This window comes from Mustela nigripes, chromosome 6 (assembly GCF_022355385.1).
Source record: "Mustela nigripes isolate SB6536 chromosome 6, MUSNIG.SB6536, whole genome shotgun sequence".
NCBI classification, from domain to species: domain Eukaryota; kingdom Metazoa; phylum Chordata; class Mammalia; order Carnivora; family Mustelidae; genus Mustela; species Mustela nigripes.
In genome coordinates, this window is record NC_081562.1 from 83,999,452 (window position 1) to 84,019,752 (window position 20,301).

Below are 20,301 nucleotides of genomic sequence, written 5' to 3' on the forward strand. Positions count from 1 at the left end.
CTATAAAAAATAATGTCAACAGAAATATCTTTGATTTCCACAATCAATTGAAGACGAGACTTGTCAAGTAATTTGGTAATACAAATTACGTATTAATTTTTGTCTTAAAAAGGAAAGAATAAAGAAAAAACTTTAAAAAAAAGAAGAAAAAGCTCTTTACACATATTCATGCACATTTATCTGGCAATGGGGAAGAAAAAAGAAGTTTTATAAACACCATAATTATTGGGAAACCTGGGTGGCTCAGTTGGTTAAGCATCTGACTTTGGCTCAGGTCATGATCTTAAGAGTCCTAGGATAGAACCAGATGTCCGGCTCCCCACCCAGCAGGGAGGCTTTCTGTCTCCCTCCCTCACCCTCCACACCTCCCCCTGTTTGTGCACGTTCAGTCACACACATGTGCACATTCTCTCTAATAATTAAAATCTTTAAAATAAATAAATAAATACTGTAAGTATTGCAAAATCCTCCAAATTAGATTCTCAGTCACGATCAACCCCAAGTTTACCTAACAATACTAACAAGACTGACTAACAAGAACTAACTAACAAGGACTATGCTCTTGGATTTTTTTATTTTTTTGTTTTAGATTTTATTTTTAAGTACTCTCCACACCCAACGTGGGGCTCAAACTCAAAATCCTGAGATCAAGAGTCACATGCTCTCCCAACTGAGCAGCCAGGCACCCCTGCTCTTGGATATTTTAAAGTAAAGGAAGACATGCAGAATCAGGTAGAATTTCAAACAGTAAGTACTACATAATTGCATCACCTTAGCAAATTAAAAAACACCATGGAAATTTAAAGTAAAATATGGAAACTGTACAGAAAAATAAATATTTACCAGAGAATTTTCTGTAATACACTGTAGCAAAGATCTATCCTGGGTCTTTGGGTTCTAGTTTACTAAGTGCTAGACCTGATATCTTTCCATATATCCTCAAAAAGTGACAAGCCCTATCCCAAAAATAGAGGGGAAAATATTAAAATATAAACCTGTTGGTTGCCATGAAGTAAGAAGTCTGTGCTAAGTCCTTGCTTGCTAAAAAAAAAAGGGGGGGGGGGAGACAGGGAAAAAGTTATTAGTTCCATTCAGTCTCAATTATTTAGCGAGCATTTAATATTTCCAAGTAGAGAACATAATAACGAATAAGGCAGACATGGTCCCTGATCACCTGATGTTTAACATTCTACAAAAAACATCAAATCAGCAACTTTTAATTATAATAACTATACTGTTTCCAGACCTAGAAACTCAAGCTTTACACTGCACACCAAGTATCTGGAGTACTTGTTTCAACTCCAATTCCTGGACATCCTTCCTAGAGTGTGACTCAGTATGTTTAGAGAAGAAAACATGCATTTTTAACAGGTAACCTAGAAATTCTGATACAAGAGTTTACTGAACTAGAAGATGAACTAATTTGGAGGCAAGATCAGAATCCAGAAGACCTCTGTGTATTTGGGAAAAGTGATCTGTGCTCAAAAAAAATTTGTTTAATTGAGTAGCCTGTGATTCAGACCCCAAATCATCAAATAACATAAATTACTTGATATACCATAATAAAGGGGGGGGGGACCACATGCCCCCTTCCCCAAAAAACTGCTCTGGGTAATAAAGTAAATTTTAATTTTCCTTAAAACTTAATTTTTTCAATATCAGCATCTATCTACCTTTGTTTATCCTTGCTTAATGTAAACCCTCTAATGTTTTCTAAATATAAAGAACTTAGGAAAACTGGAAACTTACAGATGAAGCACATATTAGCAAAATATAAAATAAGGCCAATTATCAGTTTCATCTACAAAAGTAGAAGGCATTTCAATGCAGAAGTGTCTACATGTTGATACTACTATTCAAACTAAGAGGAAAAGGTTTCATGCAATTACAGCTACTAAGGTTTAAATCAGAATAAAAAAGTCTTTCCAAGGCTTTGTCAATCATTGAAATAAGTCAAATAAATTCTAGATCCTCTGGGTGGCTTGTAAAAGGCTGTCTAGGGCCATCAATCCTAGAATCACATTAAGATCACCACTCCCAACGTATCCTTAAACTGCTACTTGTCATTTGACTTGATGAAATCTGTTCCAGGTTCTGACAAACACCCTCAAGAGGCTAATTCTCTTTAACTTTAAGAACCCAGGAGAAAAACCCCAAATTAGAAACACTCATTTTGATTTAAGCCAGGTAACCCTTTCAATTTAACTTCTGGCCAAAGCAGCTGAGTTATATATTTGTCCACCATAAATAAATCATAGCCATTAAATGGTAAAACAATTTAAGACAGCCATTTCAAGCTGGGATTCCTTACCTCGAACCAGCTGAGTGCACTTGACCACATGTGTATGTGGGTGATCAATTGTTAGTTCAAAGCCTAAAAAAAAAATACTTTGGTTAAAAAGCTAAAGATACTGGAGACATTTTATACTTCTTTTATCTGAGTCATCATTAAAAGCCTCCTTCATTTTCCTCTCCCAGAATTACTGTTCAGAGTCTAAGAGAGTCACACAACACATATAGCACACTCTTTTCTAAGACACATTATCTTCAGACAACCAAATTTTGAACTAAATAATAAAGCTAACGCAGTCTCAAGACCCCTGAGGAACCAATAATCTCTAAACAAATTTATTCTCAATGGACAAATGATTCATGCAAATTAGTTCCTACTGGCTTCCACATTAAAATATTAATAAAAATTTACCCCACCAGAAGATCATTGTCTCCTAAAACAGTTACTTTGAAGATAATTTAAAGTAAAAAGCGAGTTAATAGAAATTAACTTCAGAGATAAGCTTTGAGTGCTCACTTTGGCAGCACATATGCTTTAAAAAAAAAGAGAGAGAGAGAGAGAGAGAGAAGCCTTAAAGAATTGTGTGTAGACATGCAATAACATACAGGTGTACCAATAACTTTTCAACAAACTCATGAACTCCTCCCTTACCCAGAGAAGAGAAAAATAGCACCCCCACAAAAAAAAAAAAAAAACCTTGAAAAAAAATCCTTATTTTCCGAATTTGCTAAAAACCTTTAAAGGTGTATCTCTGATAAAAACAGTAACAGATAATCATCAAGGTTGCCCATCAACCACTAGAGCTGCAATTCCTCCACCCCTACTCTGCTGTTCTAAACACTGATTAGAGGTGTGCCTAGGAGCTCAGTCCACTGAGCATCCAGCTCTTGGTTTCAGCTCAGGTCATGACCTCATGGGTTGTGAGATCGAGCCCCGTATCGCCCCACATGGAGCCCCAAGGTAGGGAGAATGTTTGAAGATTCTCTCCCTCTGCCCCTCCCTCCATGCAGCTGCACACACATGCATGATTGTTCTCTCTCTCTCAGATAAATAAATCTAGGGGCACCTGGGTGGCTCAATCGGTTAGGTATCTATCTGCCTTCAGCTCAGGTCATGGATCCTGGAGTCCCACATCAAGCTCCCTGCTCAGCAGGGAGTTTGCTTTTCCTTCTGCTTCTCACCCCGGTCACGCTATCCCTCTCTCTCTCTTCCTCAAATAAAATCTTTTAAATAAATAAAAAAATAAATCTAAAAAAAAATTAAACTACATGACCTCTTTAAAAAAATAAACTTTTACCAATTTTTAAAATAAACACTGTCCTTTAAATAGAATGGCAAACAGATCATAAAAATCCATAAAAGGAAAAAAGTTCATTAGTTTTTGCCATTATTTATCATAAAGTTAAAAACTGACAAACCTTCCAAAGCAAATTATGAACACAGAATTTTAAAAAACTCTACTAACTGCTATTCTAAAGGACGGCTATGCCTGACTTCTGTCTTTGGTATAGGTCAGGGTTAAACCACATTCCACAACCTCTATAATTTGCAAAAGCCTTCAGTAGAGATTTTCTTCCTATTTCCTATTCTGCAAATTTTAAAATTTTACATTACTTATATTTACTATTTTTTTTTTTAATTTATTTGACAGACAGATCACAAGTAGGCAGAGAGAAAGGCAAAGAGAGAGAGGAGGAGGAGGGGGCAGGATCCCTGCTGAGCAGAGAGCCCGATGTGAGGCTCGATCCCAGGACCCTGGGATCATGACCTGAGCCGAAGGCAGAAGCTTTAACCACTGAGCCACCCAGGCGCCCCTATATTTACTATTTTAAAGAAAAATAAATTTACCTAAAGTCTGCAGAATTATGCTTTCTAGTATCACCAGATCTTGAACTTGTTGCAGGTAAGCCTGTAGGTGAGAAGACAAATAAATTATTTCCCAAAAAGGCACAATATATAAAGTGTAAACAATTCTAACAACTTCTTCCAGGAAAACCAAAGCAACAAAAGGCAGGCATGAAGTGAGGAGGTAGCCTAGGAACTGAAATACAATCCTTATCTCTATATTTAGCACACCTTTTCCTCTTTGAAGAAGGAAAAAAAGTGGTATACTGAGAAATAACACTTCATTCATAATTAGCTACAGAAAAGGCACCAGAGAGTTGGTTCATTTCAAGACTAACATTTTAGGTTTTAAAGTCATGTGATGCAGACACAAGACAATTAAAGATACATACATCTTTTTTCAACATCATCAAAATACACTGTAGACCCTTCCTAAGGTACTGCAGGCAATTTCAAACATCTGACTCCTGACAAAACCTCCCAGCTAATGCTAGATTTTTAAGAATCAGAAGAGTTCAAAGGAAAAGGGAATAAACAACAAAAAAAAACTTCTCTCAGATTTGTACCAGTCAATACTGCAGCCATTGTCAACATATGGCTACTGAGCACCTAAATGTAGCTAGTTTAAATTGAGATATCCAATAGAATATATGCCAAACTGGGGTGCCTCTGTGGTTCATTCAGTTAAGCGTCTGCTTTTGGCTCAGGTTGTGATTCCAGATATAAAATATAAAATATCGTAATTAACTTCACCTTTCATTTTTTTGTTTTTTTAAAGATTTTATTTATTTGAGAAAGACAGAGAGCATGAGAGAGTGAGCATGAACAGGGGTGGAGGGGCAAAGAGAGAGGGAGAAGCAGGCTCCCCACTGAGTAGGGAGTCTGATGCGGAGCTTGATCCCAAGACTCTGGAATCACGACCTGAGCTGAAGGCAGACACTTAACGGACTAAGCCACCCAGGTGCTCCAATTTCACCTTCTTTTATATGAAGATTTTATTTCTTTTTTTTTTTAATAGATTTTATTTATTCATTTGACAGAGAGAAATCACAACTAGGCAGAGAGGCAGGCATAGAGAGAGGGGGAAGCAAGCTCCCCGCTGAGCAGAGAGCCCGATGTGGGACTCGATCCCAGAACCCCGAGATCACGACCCGAGCCGAAGGCAGAGGCTTAACCCACTGAGCCACCCAGGTGCCCGAAGATTTTATTTCTAATGAAGATTTTAAATGAAGTTCAATGAAAAGTTTAAAAAGTTTAATTATACATGACTACATGACTCCCTCTGTATTTCTATTGGACAGCAATGGTCTAGAACTCTAGGTCAGAGAATGAGACTTGGGGCAGGAGTTAGATCTATAGTGTAGTGAACTTTCCACCTAGCTTTATGATCTTGAATCAAGTCCAATAAGGACTTAAATTATGCTAGTACTGCTTTCCATATAGAGAAGAAAATATCCTCCTCTAAGATACCCCATCTCACAAGGAACAGAAACTCAGGTGAGAAATTACATAAATATACCTTAGAGGAAAAAAAGTAAATTATTTTTTGTTTTACTCTGTTAAAACAAAATTTTGTTTCATTTGGTCAGTCCTATGGACCAAGGGCATTTACTAGTCTAAAACCAAAATAAAAATCCAGGGCAGTAACTCTCAACAAGAGCTACTGCTGTACCCAAGAGAAAACGAAGGGCAATCAAAACCCTGCTATGGGAAACAATTCACATAATTAGGGGCTATTATCAAAATAAAGGGGCAACTGGGTGGCTCAGCTGGTTAAGTGTCTGACTTGTGATTTCAGGTCAGTTTATGATCTCAGGGTTGTGGGAATCCACACTCAGCACAGAGTCTGCTTGAGATTCTCTCCTGCCCCTCCCTGCACTCTTTTCTCAAATAAATAAAATCTTTCTCAAATAAATAAATCTATAAAAAACAAGCAACCAAATAACCCCCCCCCCGCAAAGAACCACTTTCTCCAATATAATAAGAACATGTAAATTTAACTATTTGATAAAAGATGACTCATGCACCCATTGTAAGAGACGTAAATAATCTAGTAACAGAAATCCACAGTTTAAACACCCATGTCAGACCTCAAAATTTCTCACTACTCATCACTCCCCAACAACAGACTTAAAAGCCAGGACAGTTTCCCTTCTTTAAGAAAGTCAAGGAAGGATGGAAGGAAAAAAAGCTATGTGTACATGCACAGGATAGAGGTTAACAGAACATATACTGAAATTATAATCAGCAGTATCCTGCCAGGAGGAGGGGAGATGAGCTTTAACTTTCACTACAAATGATTCTTGAATATTTGGGTTGTCTTTAACAAGCATATGTAACTTCTGTAATTTCTTTAAAAGAAAAAAAAAAAAAAAAAAAAAAAATGACAGGACTCATTTTTCTGAAGAGTCCATAACAAAAATTTATTGGTAAGAATATTATTCATGGGACGCTTGGGTGGCTCAGTCGGTTAAGGATCTGACTTTGGCTCATGTCATGATCTCGGGATCCTGGGATAGAGCCCCCACATCTGGCTTCCCATTGAGTAGGGGGTCTGCTTGTCCCTCTGCCCCATCCAGCTCATGGGCTCTTTCAAATAATTACGATCTTTAAAAAAAGAAAAAAAAAAAAGAGGGACACTTGGGTGGTTCAGTGGGTTAAAGCCTCTGCCTTCGGCTCATGGGCTCTTTCAAATAATTAAAAATCTTTAAAAAAAAAAAAAAAAAGAGGGGTGCCTGGGTGGCTCAGTGGGTTAAAGCCTCTGCCTTCTGCTCAGGTCATGATCCCAGGGTCCTGGAATCAAGCCCCACATCAGGCTCTCTGCTCAGCGGGGAGCCTGCTTCCTCCACTCTCTCTCTCTGCCTGCCTCTCTGCCTACTTGTGACCTCTGTCAAAGGAACTTTAAAAATCTTTAAAAAAAAAAAAAAAAGAGAGAGAGAGCGACAGAAAAGGGAGAGTAAAATGGGAAAATATTTACATTATAATAAGTGGAAAAGACATAAACATACATATGTGTGTAGCTTTTCATTGAAAAGAACTGAGAAATAATAATCACTTACATATCCATGGTCCAAATTATACCTAGGTGATGCATTTTCTTCTTTGTTTTTCTGCATTTCCCAATTTTACTATACGAATACAACTAACTTTTGCCATAGTTTCTGATGTTTTTTGTAAAGGAAAAATAAAAACTAAAAATTCAAGAGCCCCCACTCAGACTTAAGTAAATCAAAGTTACAAAACTAAGCTACCATCAAAATAAAAAAAATAAAAAAAAAAAAAAAAACCAGGTATGTGTAATGAATCCCCTACCTCACTCCTAGTATCAGGAAGTGATTCCTGCGGATGGAGACAAGCATGTGCTACCTTGATGACGTGTTCCAATTTTTTTGGTTGCTCCTCTACTTTAGCTGCTAGAAATAAGGCCGCTGGAGCCACAGACTGGATGAAAAGAAAATAAATTACATTCATTATTTATTCCTAGATCAAGGTAGATCTAAAAAAGACCTAAGTCTCAAACCAAATTCCCTGCTTGCCCCAACTTCATCACTTCTCAGTAATGCCTTTTCTCCTTAAAATGCCATTCCCTCTCATATCTGTTAATCCATATCCATCCACTCCCAAAAATCAACCCTTCTTGTAACAAACTCTCGTTGAAAGCAATCTATGTGAGAAACGACTAGATGTAAATAGTTGGTTTTCTATTTAAAATGAAGTTCTTTAAGTTTATATCATAACCCTCTATATACCTTTTTTTTCAAGGTGCAAATTGAAAGTAGATTAGTGATTGCCAGGGGCTAGAATAGGAAAATGGGAGTGACCACAAATGCATAAGAAGTTTCTTTCTGGGGCAATGTAAATTTTGTGGAATTAGACCATGGTGATGGCTGCATAACTTGGTGAATATATTAACCACCAGTGACTTGGGATACCTGGATGGCTCAGTTGGTTAAGTGTCCAACTCTTGGTTTTGGCTCAGGTCATGATCTCAGGGTCATGGGATTGAGCCCTATGTCCACCTCCATTCTCAGCAAGGAGTTGACTTGATTTTCTTTCCCCCCACCTCTCCCTCCCCCTCTGCCTCTCCCCCTGCTCACGTGCAGTCTTTCTAAAAGAAACAAAATCTTTTAAAACAACAACAAAAACTCAGCATACTGCAGACTTTAAAAGGATATATTTTATTGTATGTGAATTATCTAGAGTATACTTATATATGGAGGGAGCACAAATCTTATAAAAGGAAATTTTAAAATAGTGTTATATTCAAGATGTTATACAAAGGCACACAGGGAAAAAAAAAATCTCAAGCCAATACACAAGTAAACAACAAATTCGTCACAAAACAATGTTAACAGATTAGAGCAATATGACATAAATGTAGCCTGGTAGGGATCTAAGAAATCTCAGAAATTCTACTGAATCTTAAGAATATTTCAATGAATCAAAGATGGCAATGGCAAGAACCAGGAGTCAAAGAAACATGATAAATAATTTTATATAATTTAAATACCTATTTCACTTTATGGAGTAGAACTAACAGGCATTCTAATACTTCTTTATATCCTTCCTGCTATCTGCTATTTCGCTGTAAGAGATTTTTACCCACAAATCCAATTCACAGCAATAATTCTCTTCCTTCATGTTTGCTGCAGTTTTAAGCAGCAAACTCCATATATACTGCTAGACCTCAGGATAAACAAAGCAGAACCAGAGGAAGATAGGCACAAACAAGATGTGAGTAATCAGAGCATACTAAATTGAGGGGCGCCTGGGCAGCTCAGTCATCTGCTTTTGACTCAGATCATGATCCCAGAGTCCTGGGATCGAGCCCCACATCAGCAGGGAGCCTGCTTCTCCCTCTCCCACTCCCCCTGCCTGTGTTCCCTCTCTCGTTGTTTCTCCCTCTGTTAAATAAATAAATAAAATCTTAAAAAACACACACTCTCAAATAAAATATTTAATAAAGGAAGGAAGGTCAGACAGACAGACATATCCAGTCCTAGGGAGGACTAAAAGAAGGAAAGAATAACACTCATTAAAAATTAATTTTAAAAAAGAAAAAAAAAATTAGTAATCCAGGCATTAAGAAATCAAGTTTAGAGTAGGCATTAGCAGTAGAAAAACGGGGGGAACCGCAGGTATGATTTTAGAAAATTAACAGGGCTTCACTAAATCTTTGTGTATGTATTTGTGTGCCAAGAAAAAAAATTCTAAAATGTCAACAGGATTCTCTCTGAGCAGCTAGCTACAGGAATATCATCATTTCCTCTTTTATTCTCTGTTAAAAAAAAAAAAAAAAAGATTTTATTTATTTATTTGCCAGAGAGAGAGATAGCACAAGCAGGGGGAGCAGCAGGAAGAAGGAGAGTGAGAAGCAGGCACCCACTAGCAGGGAGCCTAACTCAGAGCTCTGTCCCAGGACCCTGGGATCATGAGCTGAGCGGAAGGCACACACTTAACCACCTGAGGCCACCCAGGTACCCCTCTCTCTCTTCTTTCAATTTTATGATGACTATATACAGAAAAAACAGCTAACATTCTAAAAATTAACAGGACTTTTTAACTGATAGGAAGAAGCAGAAAGGAAAAGAAATACTTAAAAACACTAAGATTTTTAGCCTACAACTTTGTCTTCAAAGAACTAACAATACATTCAAAAGGCACAAACTAAAATATGGTGTACAAACAATGGCTAACAAGGCAAGGTAACAACTCATTAAGTGGAAGGCTGCAAGAGGTAAATTTCAGTCTAATTTTTGCACAACCATGTAAATACTCATTGCTCCTCATGGAATCACTTACCAATCCAGTTTACTAAAGCATGTTCCTATCAAAGGCAATTTCTAAGAGGAATTCGTATACCAGGTTAGAATCTAAGATTTTCTCCATTTTAAAAGAATAAAAATACCACCTAGTATTTATTCATTATGTACAGGCACTTTGTAAATTAATTCACTTAAATATTGAGGCACTAAGTGGCTCAGTGGGTTAAAGCCTCTGCCTTCAGCTCAGGTCATGGTCCCGGGGTCCTGGATCAAGCCCCACATCGGGCTCCCTGCTTGGCAGGGAGCTTGCTTCCCCCTCTCTTTCTCTGCCTGCCTCTATGCCTATTTGTAATCTCTGTCAAGTAAATAAATAAAATCTTATACACACACACAACACACACACACACACGTGTATATATATATATATATATAAGAACCATGGGGGTGTCTGGGTGGCTCTGTTGGTTAAGAGTCCAACTGTTGATTTCAGCTCAGGTCATGATCTCAGGATCATGGGATCAAGCCCCAAGTTAGGACTCCAAGCTTTGCACTCAATGAAGAGTCTACTTGAGATTCTCTCTCCCTCTCCTTCTGTCCCTCCCCCACTAGCACTCTCTCTAATAAACAAATAAATCTTATTAAGTATTCTAGGAGTCAGGCGCTATTACTGACTCCAAAGAGATGAGAAAACTGAGGCCTATGGTAACTTACCCAAAGCCATATAAGCAGTTCACAAAATCCAAACCTAGACAGACATGTCTGACTCCAGAGCCCATTCTCTTAACCACTAAGCTTGACCCCTTAAGAATAAGCTAACCAGAATAAAATACACCCAGTTAAATGTTAGATATTAAAATACAGCACCCAATTTCATAAAATATGAAATATTACATAAACACACCAAGTTGCTCACCATTAATTTTATACTCCCTCATTTGAAAACATTTAAGACAGTACATTTAGAAATTCAATTCATGAGGTTAAATTTCTTCTCATAAAAAGTAATACAATGCCACAAATTAAATGAAAATTAATCATTTAATCATGTCCACTGAAGAAATAAAATGTATTTCCACTGAAAGACAAGTTCTCTATCCTCCATGGTACTGGAAATATACTTTATCTTCATCTGAGTGGTGGCTACATATACATACAGTAATAATAATAATAAGGCAAAAAGTAATCAAGTTGCACATTTCAGGTTTTTGTGCTTTACCGTTATACCTCAACAAAAAATTTTTAAGAAGTTTTTAAAGGCAAGAGTTCTAGGCCTCAAAACTCTATGAACAAAGAAATAGAACAAGGGGCGCCTGGGTGGCTCAGTGGTTTGGGCTGCTGCCTTCGGCTCGGGTCATGATCTCAGGGTCCTGGGATCGAGCCCCGCATCGGGCTCTCTGCTCCGCAGGAAGCCTGCTTCTCTCTCTCTCTCTCTCTGCCTGCCTCTCTGCCTACTTGTGATCTCTGTCTGTCAAATAAATAAAATCTAAAAAAAAAAAAAAAAAAAAAAAAAAAAAAAACTTAAAAAAAAAAAAAAGAAATAGAACAAAATGAGGAAAGTATTCACAACACATGACATACAGCTCTAACATATGGGAGCTCGTATAAATAAGAAAATCAGAATAAAAGAGGAGCAAAGCGAACCAAGTCAATTTTTAAGTCGATTTTTCAATTTCATAAGAACAATGATCTAAATAGGTTTAAGAAGCTTGACTTCACTAATTTAAAAAAATGTAAATTAAGAAAATAATTTAGGATACCCTCTATCCTGTTTACCGCTGTATCCCAAGAGCACAACAAGTCGTTAAAACTTACTATTTCCTGATGTAATAAATACATTATTTGTGAGGATGCAGACACATCCTCACAGCAATTGTTTCCACACTGCTGGAAACAATATATACTGATATAATCTTTCAATAAGGCAAACTGACACAACAAAACAATGTATACTGATAAAATCTTTCAGTAGGGCAAACTGACACAACAAAACAATGTATAGGGGTACAATCTTTCAGTAAGGCAAATTGAGAGGACAAAAATTTTTTAAATGCAGCCCTATAGACGCAGTAATTTTACCTATAGGAATTTATATTAAAACAATCATGTAAGTCACATAATATATGTACCAATGTTATATAACATTATATATAATTACTAAACTACAAACAACCCAAATATCTGCCAGTATGGAGGTGAAATATATGGTAACAATACAAAGAAATACTATGTGGCCATTTAAAATACAGCTAACACACATAAAGAAATAAAATAAAATACAGCTAACACTTGATCAACACTGGTTTGAACTGTGTCAGTCCACTTATATGCAAATTTTTTCTCTATAAATACAATACAGTACTATAATTTTATTTTGTCTTCCTCATGATTTTCTTAATATTTTCTTTTCTCCAGCCTATTTTTTTGTAAGGATACAGTATATGATACATATAACATACAAATACATGTTAACTATGTTATTGGTAAGGCTTCTGCTAGTTAACTTTCTGTGGAGTCAAGAATTACATACGGATTTTCAACTGTGTAGAGATAGGTACCCCAACCCCTACCTCGTTCAAAGGTCATCTGTAATGAAAAACCACTATGAAAAGATATCTGATATATACTGTTAACTAATAAAGGCAATTCACATAATAGTAGTATAATCAGAAATTATTTTTTAATAGAAATACATAAATACTAGGTATTTACACACAAAAATGCCCAAGACACTATATGATAAAACATTTATCAATGGTTAACCCTGGAGGGTGGGATTACAGAGGATCTTTCACTTTCTATTATACATTTCCATATTAATTTTTACGGTAAGCATTTATTGCCTTTATAATGAGAAAAAAATAACATGAAAAATGCACAGGAGCTTGATAGGACAAATATCAATGCTACAACAATGTATTAAGTCCTCTCAAATTTGAACTTGGATTTATCACATCTTAAACCTAAGATATTAAAGGGTGGTATTTTTGATCCGTTAATTCCAGAATGTGCCTAAAATCAATTCTCTAGAGAGGATCAACAATCCCAAATTTTAAAAGTCACTGTATTTTGGAAAAGGTCATGTCATCCACTGGAATTTCTCTATATTTATTGGATAATTACCAGTTCATTCATTCATTCATTCATTCAAGCTTACTGAAGGTGCTTCGGAGGATACACAGAAAAGTGAGTCTCTGTCCTTGCTAAGCTTAATACACAGGAAAGAAGGAAAAATATAACTTAAAAAATATAAGCAGGAGAAGTATATAATATACATGTGCACAAAGTGGACAAACTGATTTGAGATGTATTTCATCCTAGATTTCAAATCTTTACCATTATAAAAAGGAAGACATGAAGAACATTCAGAATTGGCAAGACAGCTATGGACTTCCTCCTCAAATTTCATTCTTTATCCACTACCTTCTCTTACAGAGCTATCAGACAGATATCCTCATTAACTGCTTTTCCCTATCTTAATAAACTTGCTTCTTGCAATCAGAGGTAGGGCATGGCTGGAGGTGAGAGGTCTACTGGTAGGAGAAAGCCAAGATGACTGGATAAAAATTGGGAATACTTAATCCACAGATCCAAAGGGTTTCCGGTACATGGGGCGCCTGGGTGGCTCAGTGGGTTAAGCCGCTGCCTTCGGCTCGGGTCATGATCTCAGGGTCCTGGGATCGAGCCTCGCATCGGGCTCTCTGCTTGGCAGGGAGCCTGTTTCCTCCTCTCTCTCTCTCTGCCTGCCTCTATGCCTACTTGTGATTTCTCTCTATGTCAAATAAATAAATAAAATCTTTAAAAAAAAAAACAAAAAACAAAGGGTTTCCGGTACAGTTACTCCCAATATTGAGTATGCCAACTTATATTACAAGAGCACTATCTAGCTTCACAGATTCTCTTTCCATGGCATTAAAAAAAAACAGAGCTCAGGGGCGCCTGGGTGGCTCAGTGAGTTAAGCCGCTGCCTTCAGCTTAGGTCATGATCTCAGGGTCCTGGGATCGAGCTCCATCCACATCGGACTCTCTGCTCAACAGGGAGCCTGCTTCCCCCCTCTCTCTGCCTGCCTCTCTGCCTACTTGTGATCTTTCTCTGTCAAATAAATAAATAAATAAATAGCTCAAAGCCTATTGTCCCAAGGGTAAGTCTTAAACACTTTTCTTCAAAACACAACCTTTCTTTTAAAAAAAGGGGGGGAAGAAATATTTGACTCACAAACCCATCTAAAGTATTCATCAAGTTTAGCCCTATTACCTTGTGATTTAATTAAACATTACCTGCAACCAGGATACGTAATATATATAGTGTACTCACTTCAAAGTCATTTATAATAATATTAAATAGGACCATTTCAGGTATCAAAACTAAAAATAGCACTATTTACAATTCTGTCCAGAAAAAAAAATCCCTTTATTACTATTATTTTCTTCTTCCTGTCTTAAAAGTTGCCCCCCATCATCACATAATGTATTTTCCCTCTCCAACCAGTCACTGATTGCAATTCTATCAAAGATTTTTAGAAAATCTAAATCACTTACATTCACTTGTTTTCCTGTGGCAACATTACTATTTACCACTTCAAAAGTTACACTTAAATTAAGCATCATCTCCCCTTTAATGCTCCTCTCCCAACCCAAAAATGGTAGTGTTCAATAATCTATTTCTTTATTAGAGAATCCATCTATCCTAAGGATGCACAAACCCTACCAAATAACTAACCAGACAGTTTACTGAAAAACTGGAAGACTGGATTCAGTGTGACACACAATGAAAGTGATCAATCCTATTTTCTAAATTTCAAATCCCAATTCAGCAACATAGATCAACCTCCTCACCCCGCCCCACACAGGAAATCGATCACAAAATGATTACGCTATACAGAATAGTAATAATACTTACATTTCGATGGAACTGTGTAAAGGACTGAATCATGTAGAATCGATGCATGTATACTATAGCAGTGTTGATAGTCAATTGTGAGCTAAAATGTTAAAGTTAAGGCCCCAAAACAGGCAGGCAGAACAACTCCCAAAAATACAACCTATATATCCTCCCAAAAGGACCATGCAGTTAAGCACAGTACACGGTTCTAAATGAAAATCATACTTAATTTTTCAAATTAAAGAGCAAATCTGTTTCTTTCACCAAATTATTAGCCGCCAACTGACGCTTAACATAATGCCTTACCCACAATCGGTATTCAGTATGTAAAACCTGCTGAACTGATAACAACCAAGCTTCTTAGCATGTGTGGATCAAGGAATATAAAAAATTTATGTAGACCTAAACCTGTCACTTGCCTCCTGAAAATCCTGCTGTGATGATCCATTAGCTCAGGATATCTCTTCACGTGACTTGTAACACCCTCCCTGATCTGGCCCCTAGGTATGTCTCCACTATCTACTCCCCTCCTAAGCTCCAAAAATTAACTTTTCAGTCCCCCTTGTGTGTGACAACTAAGCCTTCTCATATGGTGATCCCTGGGAGAAGAAACACTGTGGAATGATTTGATACTCATTCACTGGCAAATTTTAAATGTCTTACTTCTAAAGCCCTCAGAGACAATGTGGGTTATTCAGGGAAGAGGTTGTGGTCCCAAGATGTCAACAACCTTAATAACAACACACACATAAAAAAGGGCTAGATGTACTAAAACAGAATTTCAAACAGGAAATTTAACTTAGTACTGACGGAACGCTTGGGAAACAAATCAAATATCCTCAATAAACAGGACATCTCTTTTGAGGTGAGCACAACTTTAAGGCACAACATTACAGACAGCCACACACTATAATAGGAGCTTCACCCAAAAATGATTTTTCATTTCCAGGGTCGAAAGAACTTTATAACTATATAAGCTTTCTCCGCTACAAAGTGAGCATATTTTCTGACAAAAATACTTGAGGGGGGGATCACTAAATTATCTGATCTTTGAAATATAAAGAAAACAAGTACACATCAGAACTCTTGAGTAAGTTAAAAACTCAACATTCTGTAAACGGTTTTTTAAAACATTAGATCCCGGGTCTATATCCTTACAAACAGAAACTGACATCCTTCCTTCCTCTGAAGTTCTGTAAGTTTTACAGTAGCTACTATCTGAACATGAGTGCCAGGCATTTTCTTAGGTACAGAAATTTACATGCAAGAGTTATCACTCCATTTTACAGACAAGAAAACCAAGAATTTGACAGGTTTCTTAAACAGCTATTAAGTGGAAAGAACGGATTTTGAACCATAGCTGGTGCATTAATCCTAGGCCACCCTCTCTTCTTAAGACCTACAGGTCCTGAATTTCTCAAAACTGTCTTTACACACTAAGTTCAAAAGGCAGCCATCAACGGTGAAACCTCCACCAAACCCCTGGGGAATAGCAAAAAAGTACAATCTCTAAGTCACCAGACCAGGAGACCAGAACACAACGAAAGGGGACCAGGAACGGCTGGTTAAAACACAAAGCTGCGAAGGATACGAATTCCCAGCAACGCTGGTGGCACTGGCAAGCGAGCGGGAAATTAACTCCGCCTCGCTTCCCTGGCGTAACACTGAACTTCAGCCCGCCCCATCGGAGGCTCTCCCACCTAGACATTCAGACCCTGCCCACCTCCTCTCTCTTCCGACCCTGACAAAGCCTGAGGCCTTGAAGCCCTAGCAAGGCGGGTCTGACTCCAAGGCCGGAGGCCTAGGCCGCAAGGATACACGTTAAGACGTTGTCCCATGTCCTGGAGCAGATTGGCTGCCTGCTGGCGATTAGAAAGTTCTTTATCTGGGTCCAGGCCAAAACGACGGGATGGGCTATTTTCCAGTTGTTCTCGAGTAAAATACCACCGTTTGTTGTTGTTCTTCCTCTCTCCCTCCATAGTGCTTCAACCAGAAGCCAGCGGCGGAGGCTGCAAGCACTTCCCAGCGTCACCTAAGCGGCGACACACATCCGCTGTGCGGGGGCAACCGCGACGTGACGAACTTCCGCTAAAATGTGGACGGCTAGGTTGTGACAGGCTTCCGCAAAGGAGGGCTAGTTAAAGAGTCTATATCCGGAATGAACCTCGCTACGACCTGTAGCTGAGTTAACAGCCAGTAGGTGACCAGGAAAGACCTTGAGTCTAGGACGCAGGCGCCAGTCATGTGACCCTTGGGGGGGGCAGGGTGGGGTAGAAGTTCTCGCTCGAAACCACGTTTCCTCCCGCGAGAGCCGGGTTTAGCTTTCGCGTGGTGAACGAATTGCCGAGTCAACTGTTGTGGCGGGATAAAGCGCCCGCCCACGCGCCCCTCGGCGGTTTCTTGGAGAACTTCGTTTGTAGCGGAGGTGACGGTAGAAAATGGGGGAGATAGCGAACTTGACAGAGAACAGGTGAGACTGTCAAAAACAGAAAAAAGTGATCAGAGTGTGGCCCTATCGTATATGGTAATATAAAGCAGGTAGAAAGCTCTTAACGTTGTTGGTAGCAGTGTAAACTGCCCATTTGCAAAGCTTTTTACAACGTTTACTTAAAGCCTTGAAAAAATTCTTGTGCTTCGCTACAGTGATTCAACGTGAGGAAATGAAATTTAATTCACAATGTTTAGTGATTACCATCTTCTAGGCACACTATTGGTACACTATTTCATTTAAAAGGCACAACCCCAAGAGGTAATAACGTTTCAACCCCCGTTCTGTAGAGCGCGAACTAAAGGTGCTCCTTTGTGGAAAGCTTCTACCTCCACCTTGCACGCCTAAGAACTTAAAAGTTCCTGTCATCTCTCAAGAAATTTCCCAGCGGAACGCCTGATGCCTGTTTGATCCTGGGCAAGATACCTAACTTCTTTGTCCCTCTTATATATAACTGTAAATGATAACAATAGTACCTACATTTTAGGTTGTGGGAAGGACTAAATGAAGCTATAATTAATTAAAATCCTTTGTAATAGATTAAAATCCTTTGTAATAGGAACATCGAAAACATTCAGTAAATATTATCAGAGTCTTTATTATATTAAAATTGAGACGTATCCATGGCACCTACCTAATACAGTCCTGTCCTGGCCCTAGTAGTCAAATAAATGGCTCTACAGCACCCTACAAGGAAGAAACCAGGGCTTGGGGAAATTAAGTAGTTTGCCCTATGCTGCACTGCTTGTAAGTGTTGATTTTTAAATCAGGTCTAATTCCATTGTTCTTGCCATTCTAGCAAACTGTATTCTTGCTTTTCTGAAACAATTTACCTTGATTAAGTTGGGATGGTATTAGAATCCTTTGTCTTTCATAATATTTTGAGTTTTTTCCATTTTAGACATGGCTGCTTCCGCTCAGTTTGACTCTCATTCATTCTCAGACATATTTCCTTCCATTTCAGGCCCTCCTTTGCCCTATACTACCTATAATTAGCATTAGCTACATTTTACTCCAGAAAAATTCAGGTTCAGGAAGATTTAAGTGACGTATTTCAGGTTATAACATGTTAAAAAATAATGATTTCAAACATCTCACTAATGTCACAGGTGTGTTCCTTTTAGTAGAATAAGCATTTTTTAAAATTATGTAGTCATTATAGTCTCTTAAAGATTGATTTACTTATTTGAGAAAAAAATGAGCTGGGGGGAGGGGCAGAGGGAGAGGGAGAAGCAGACTCCCTGTGGGAGCCAGATGCAGGCTCAAACCAGACTTGGGGATGATGACCTGAGCCAAAGGCAGACATCTAACTGAGCTACCCAAGTCCCAATTATATTGTCTTTTAAACAACTAAAATTATTTCTCCCAGAACCCTCTTGCCTATTTCTCTGACCTTTGTTTGCTTCTCCATTTTTATTTTAAACATTTTATTTTTCTGGGAGAGAGCATGCGAGCATTCTGGGAGAGGGAGAAGCAGACTCCATGATGAGCGGAGAGCCTGACCCAGGGGCTCAATCCTAGGAACCTGGCATCATGACCTGAGCTCATGACCTGAGCCAAAGACAGACGCCTAACCATCTGAGCCACCCAGGTGCCCCTGGTCCTTCATTTAAACTCTTGGATTGATGGCTCCGTTTTGAATTTGCTGCCCTGGATGAGTATACCAATTTTCCAAGAACAAGTTCTGGTATCTGTTAAGCTCTAGGCAATGCGGGTGGTAATCAGTGGCTATCCTGCCATACAGACCCAGGACCTATGTACTCAGAGAAAGGAAATACTGTTTGAGAGGATAAATATTTGAAAGTAGGAGGCAGTATAACAGTTGCTAAACAAGAGTTTTTAATCAGGCCTGGATTCAAATCCCAGCTATTTTTTTTTTAACCCTTGACTATTTCTATGTGTATAGTTTCATAGTATCAGCCATATTCAAATTTTTATGTAACAGATCTCCACAACTTTTTCATTTTGCAAACCTGAAATTTTATTTCTTTTTTTTTTAAGGTTTTATTTATTTGACAGAGATCACAAGTAGACAGAGAGGCAGGCAGAGAGAGAGAGAGGGAAGCAGGCACCCTGCTGAGCAGAGAGCCCGATGTGGGACTCGATCCCAGGACTCTCAGATCATGACCTGAGCCGAAGGCAGTGGCTTAACCCACTGAGCCACCCAGGCGCCCTGAAACTTTATTTCTATATGCTTTGTTTCCCCCTCCTCCCAGCCCTGACAACCTTTGTGTTTCTGTGAGTTTGACTGCTTTAGATCTCTTACATAAGTAGAATCATATAGTGTTTGTCTCTGTGACTGGCTTATTTCACTTAATATCCTTAAAATTCCCAGGTATTCTTTTAACTACCTAGTGATTTTTTAAATAGATTTTATTTAATTATGAGAGAGGGAGGGGGGAGGGGAGTGGCAGAGACACTTTCTCCACTGAGCAGGAAACCAGACATGGGTCTTGATTTTAGGACCCCAAGATCACAGCCAAAGCTGAAGGCAGACACTTAACTGACTGAGCCACCTAGGGTCCCTTAGCTGTGTGATCTTAAATGTCATCTCTGGATCTTGATGGGACACCATCAGGCACAACAGGTGTTCAGTACATGTTTATTGTCAAAATCATTTCTTTCCAACATTTATATAGTCTCCAGATTAAAACATGAGAAGATGGTTTGCCATTTGTAACGATTCCCAAATCCACATTCAGTTGGTGTCCTATGATAGCTTGAAATCGACCATGGTATGGGTATACAGGTAAATTATGACCAACCGGCTATCCAGAAAATACTTGTATGTGTATGTATACATACGTAAGTTCAAACATGAACATGAATGTGTAGCACACATTTATAAAAAATACAATATATGATCTTTATTATAAATTTCCTATAGCCAGTTGATTCTAACAGAATGCTTTCACTCAATTTTGCCAACTTCTTGATTCAAGAACCAACCTGTGATTACATTGGACAAATGAGAATAGGGTTTTTTTTTTTTCCAAAGGTTTATTTATTTATTTGAGAGAGGGAGAGCAAG

The 20,301-nt window shown here is 38.2% G+C and overlaps 1 protein-coding gene across 3 annotated transcripts in view; it reads right to left on the reverse strand.

Annotated features, from left to right (window-relative positions):
* Positions 1-16,973, reverse strand: part of CCNT1 (cyclin T1) — a 32,879-nt gene extending 15,906 nt beyond the window's left edge. For 2 of the 3 annotated variants that reach the window (XR_009405059.1, XM_059404828.1), the window contains exons 1-6: positions 16,601-16,973; positions 14,801-14,882; positions 7,451-7,579; positions 4,142-4,202; positions 2,312-2,374; positions 996-1,041 (exon numbers count right to left, since the gene is read on the reverse strand). Coding sequence is in view for 2 of the 3 variants with exons in the window: in XM_059404828.1 (XP_059260811.1) it covers positions 996-1,041; positions 2,312-2,374; positions 4,142-4,202; positions 7,451-7,579; positions 14,801-14,882; positions 16,601-16,761 (542 nt within the window). In the remaining variant the exon portion in view is untranslated. The remainder of the gene's footprint in view (positions 1-995; positions 1,042-2,311; positions 2,375-4,141; positions 4,203-7,450; positions 7,580-14,800; positions 14,883-16,600) is intronic. The other variant, XM_059404830.1, reaches the window with a different exon arrangement.
* Positions 16,974-20,301: the final 3,328 nt, after the last annotated feature.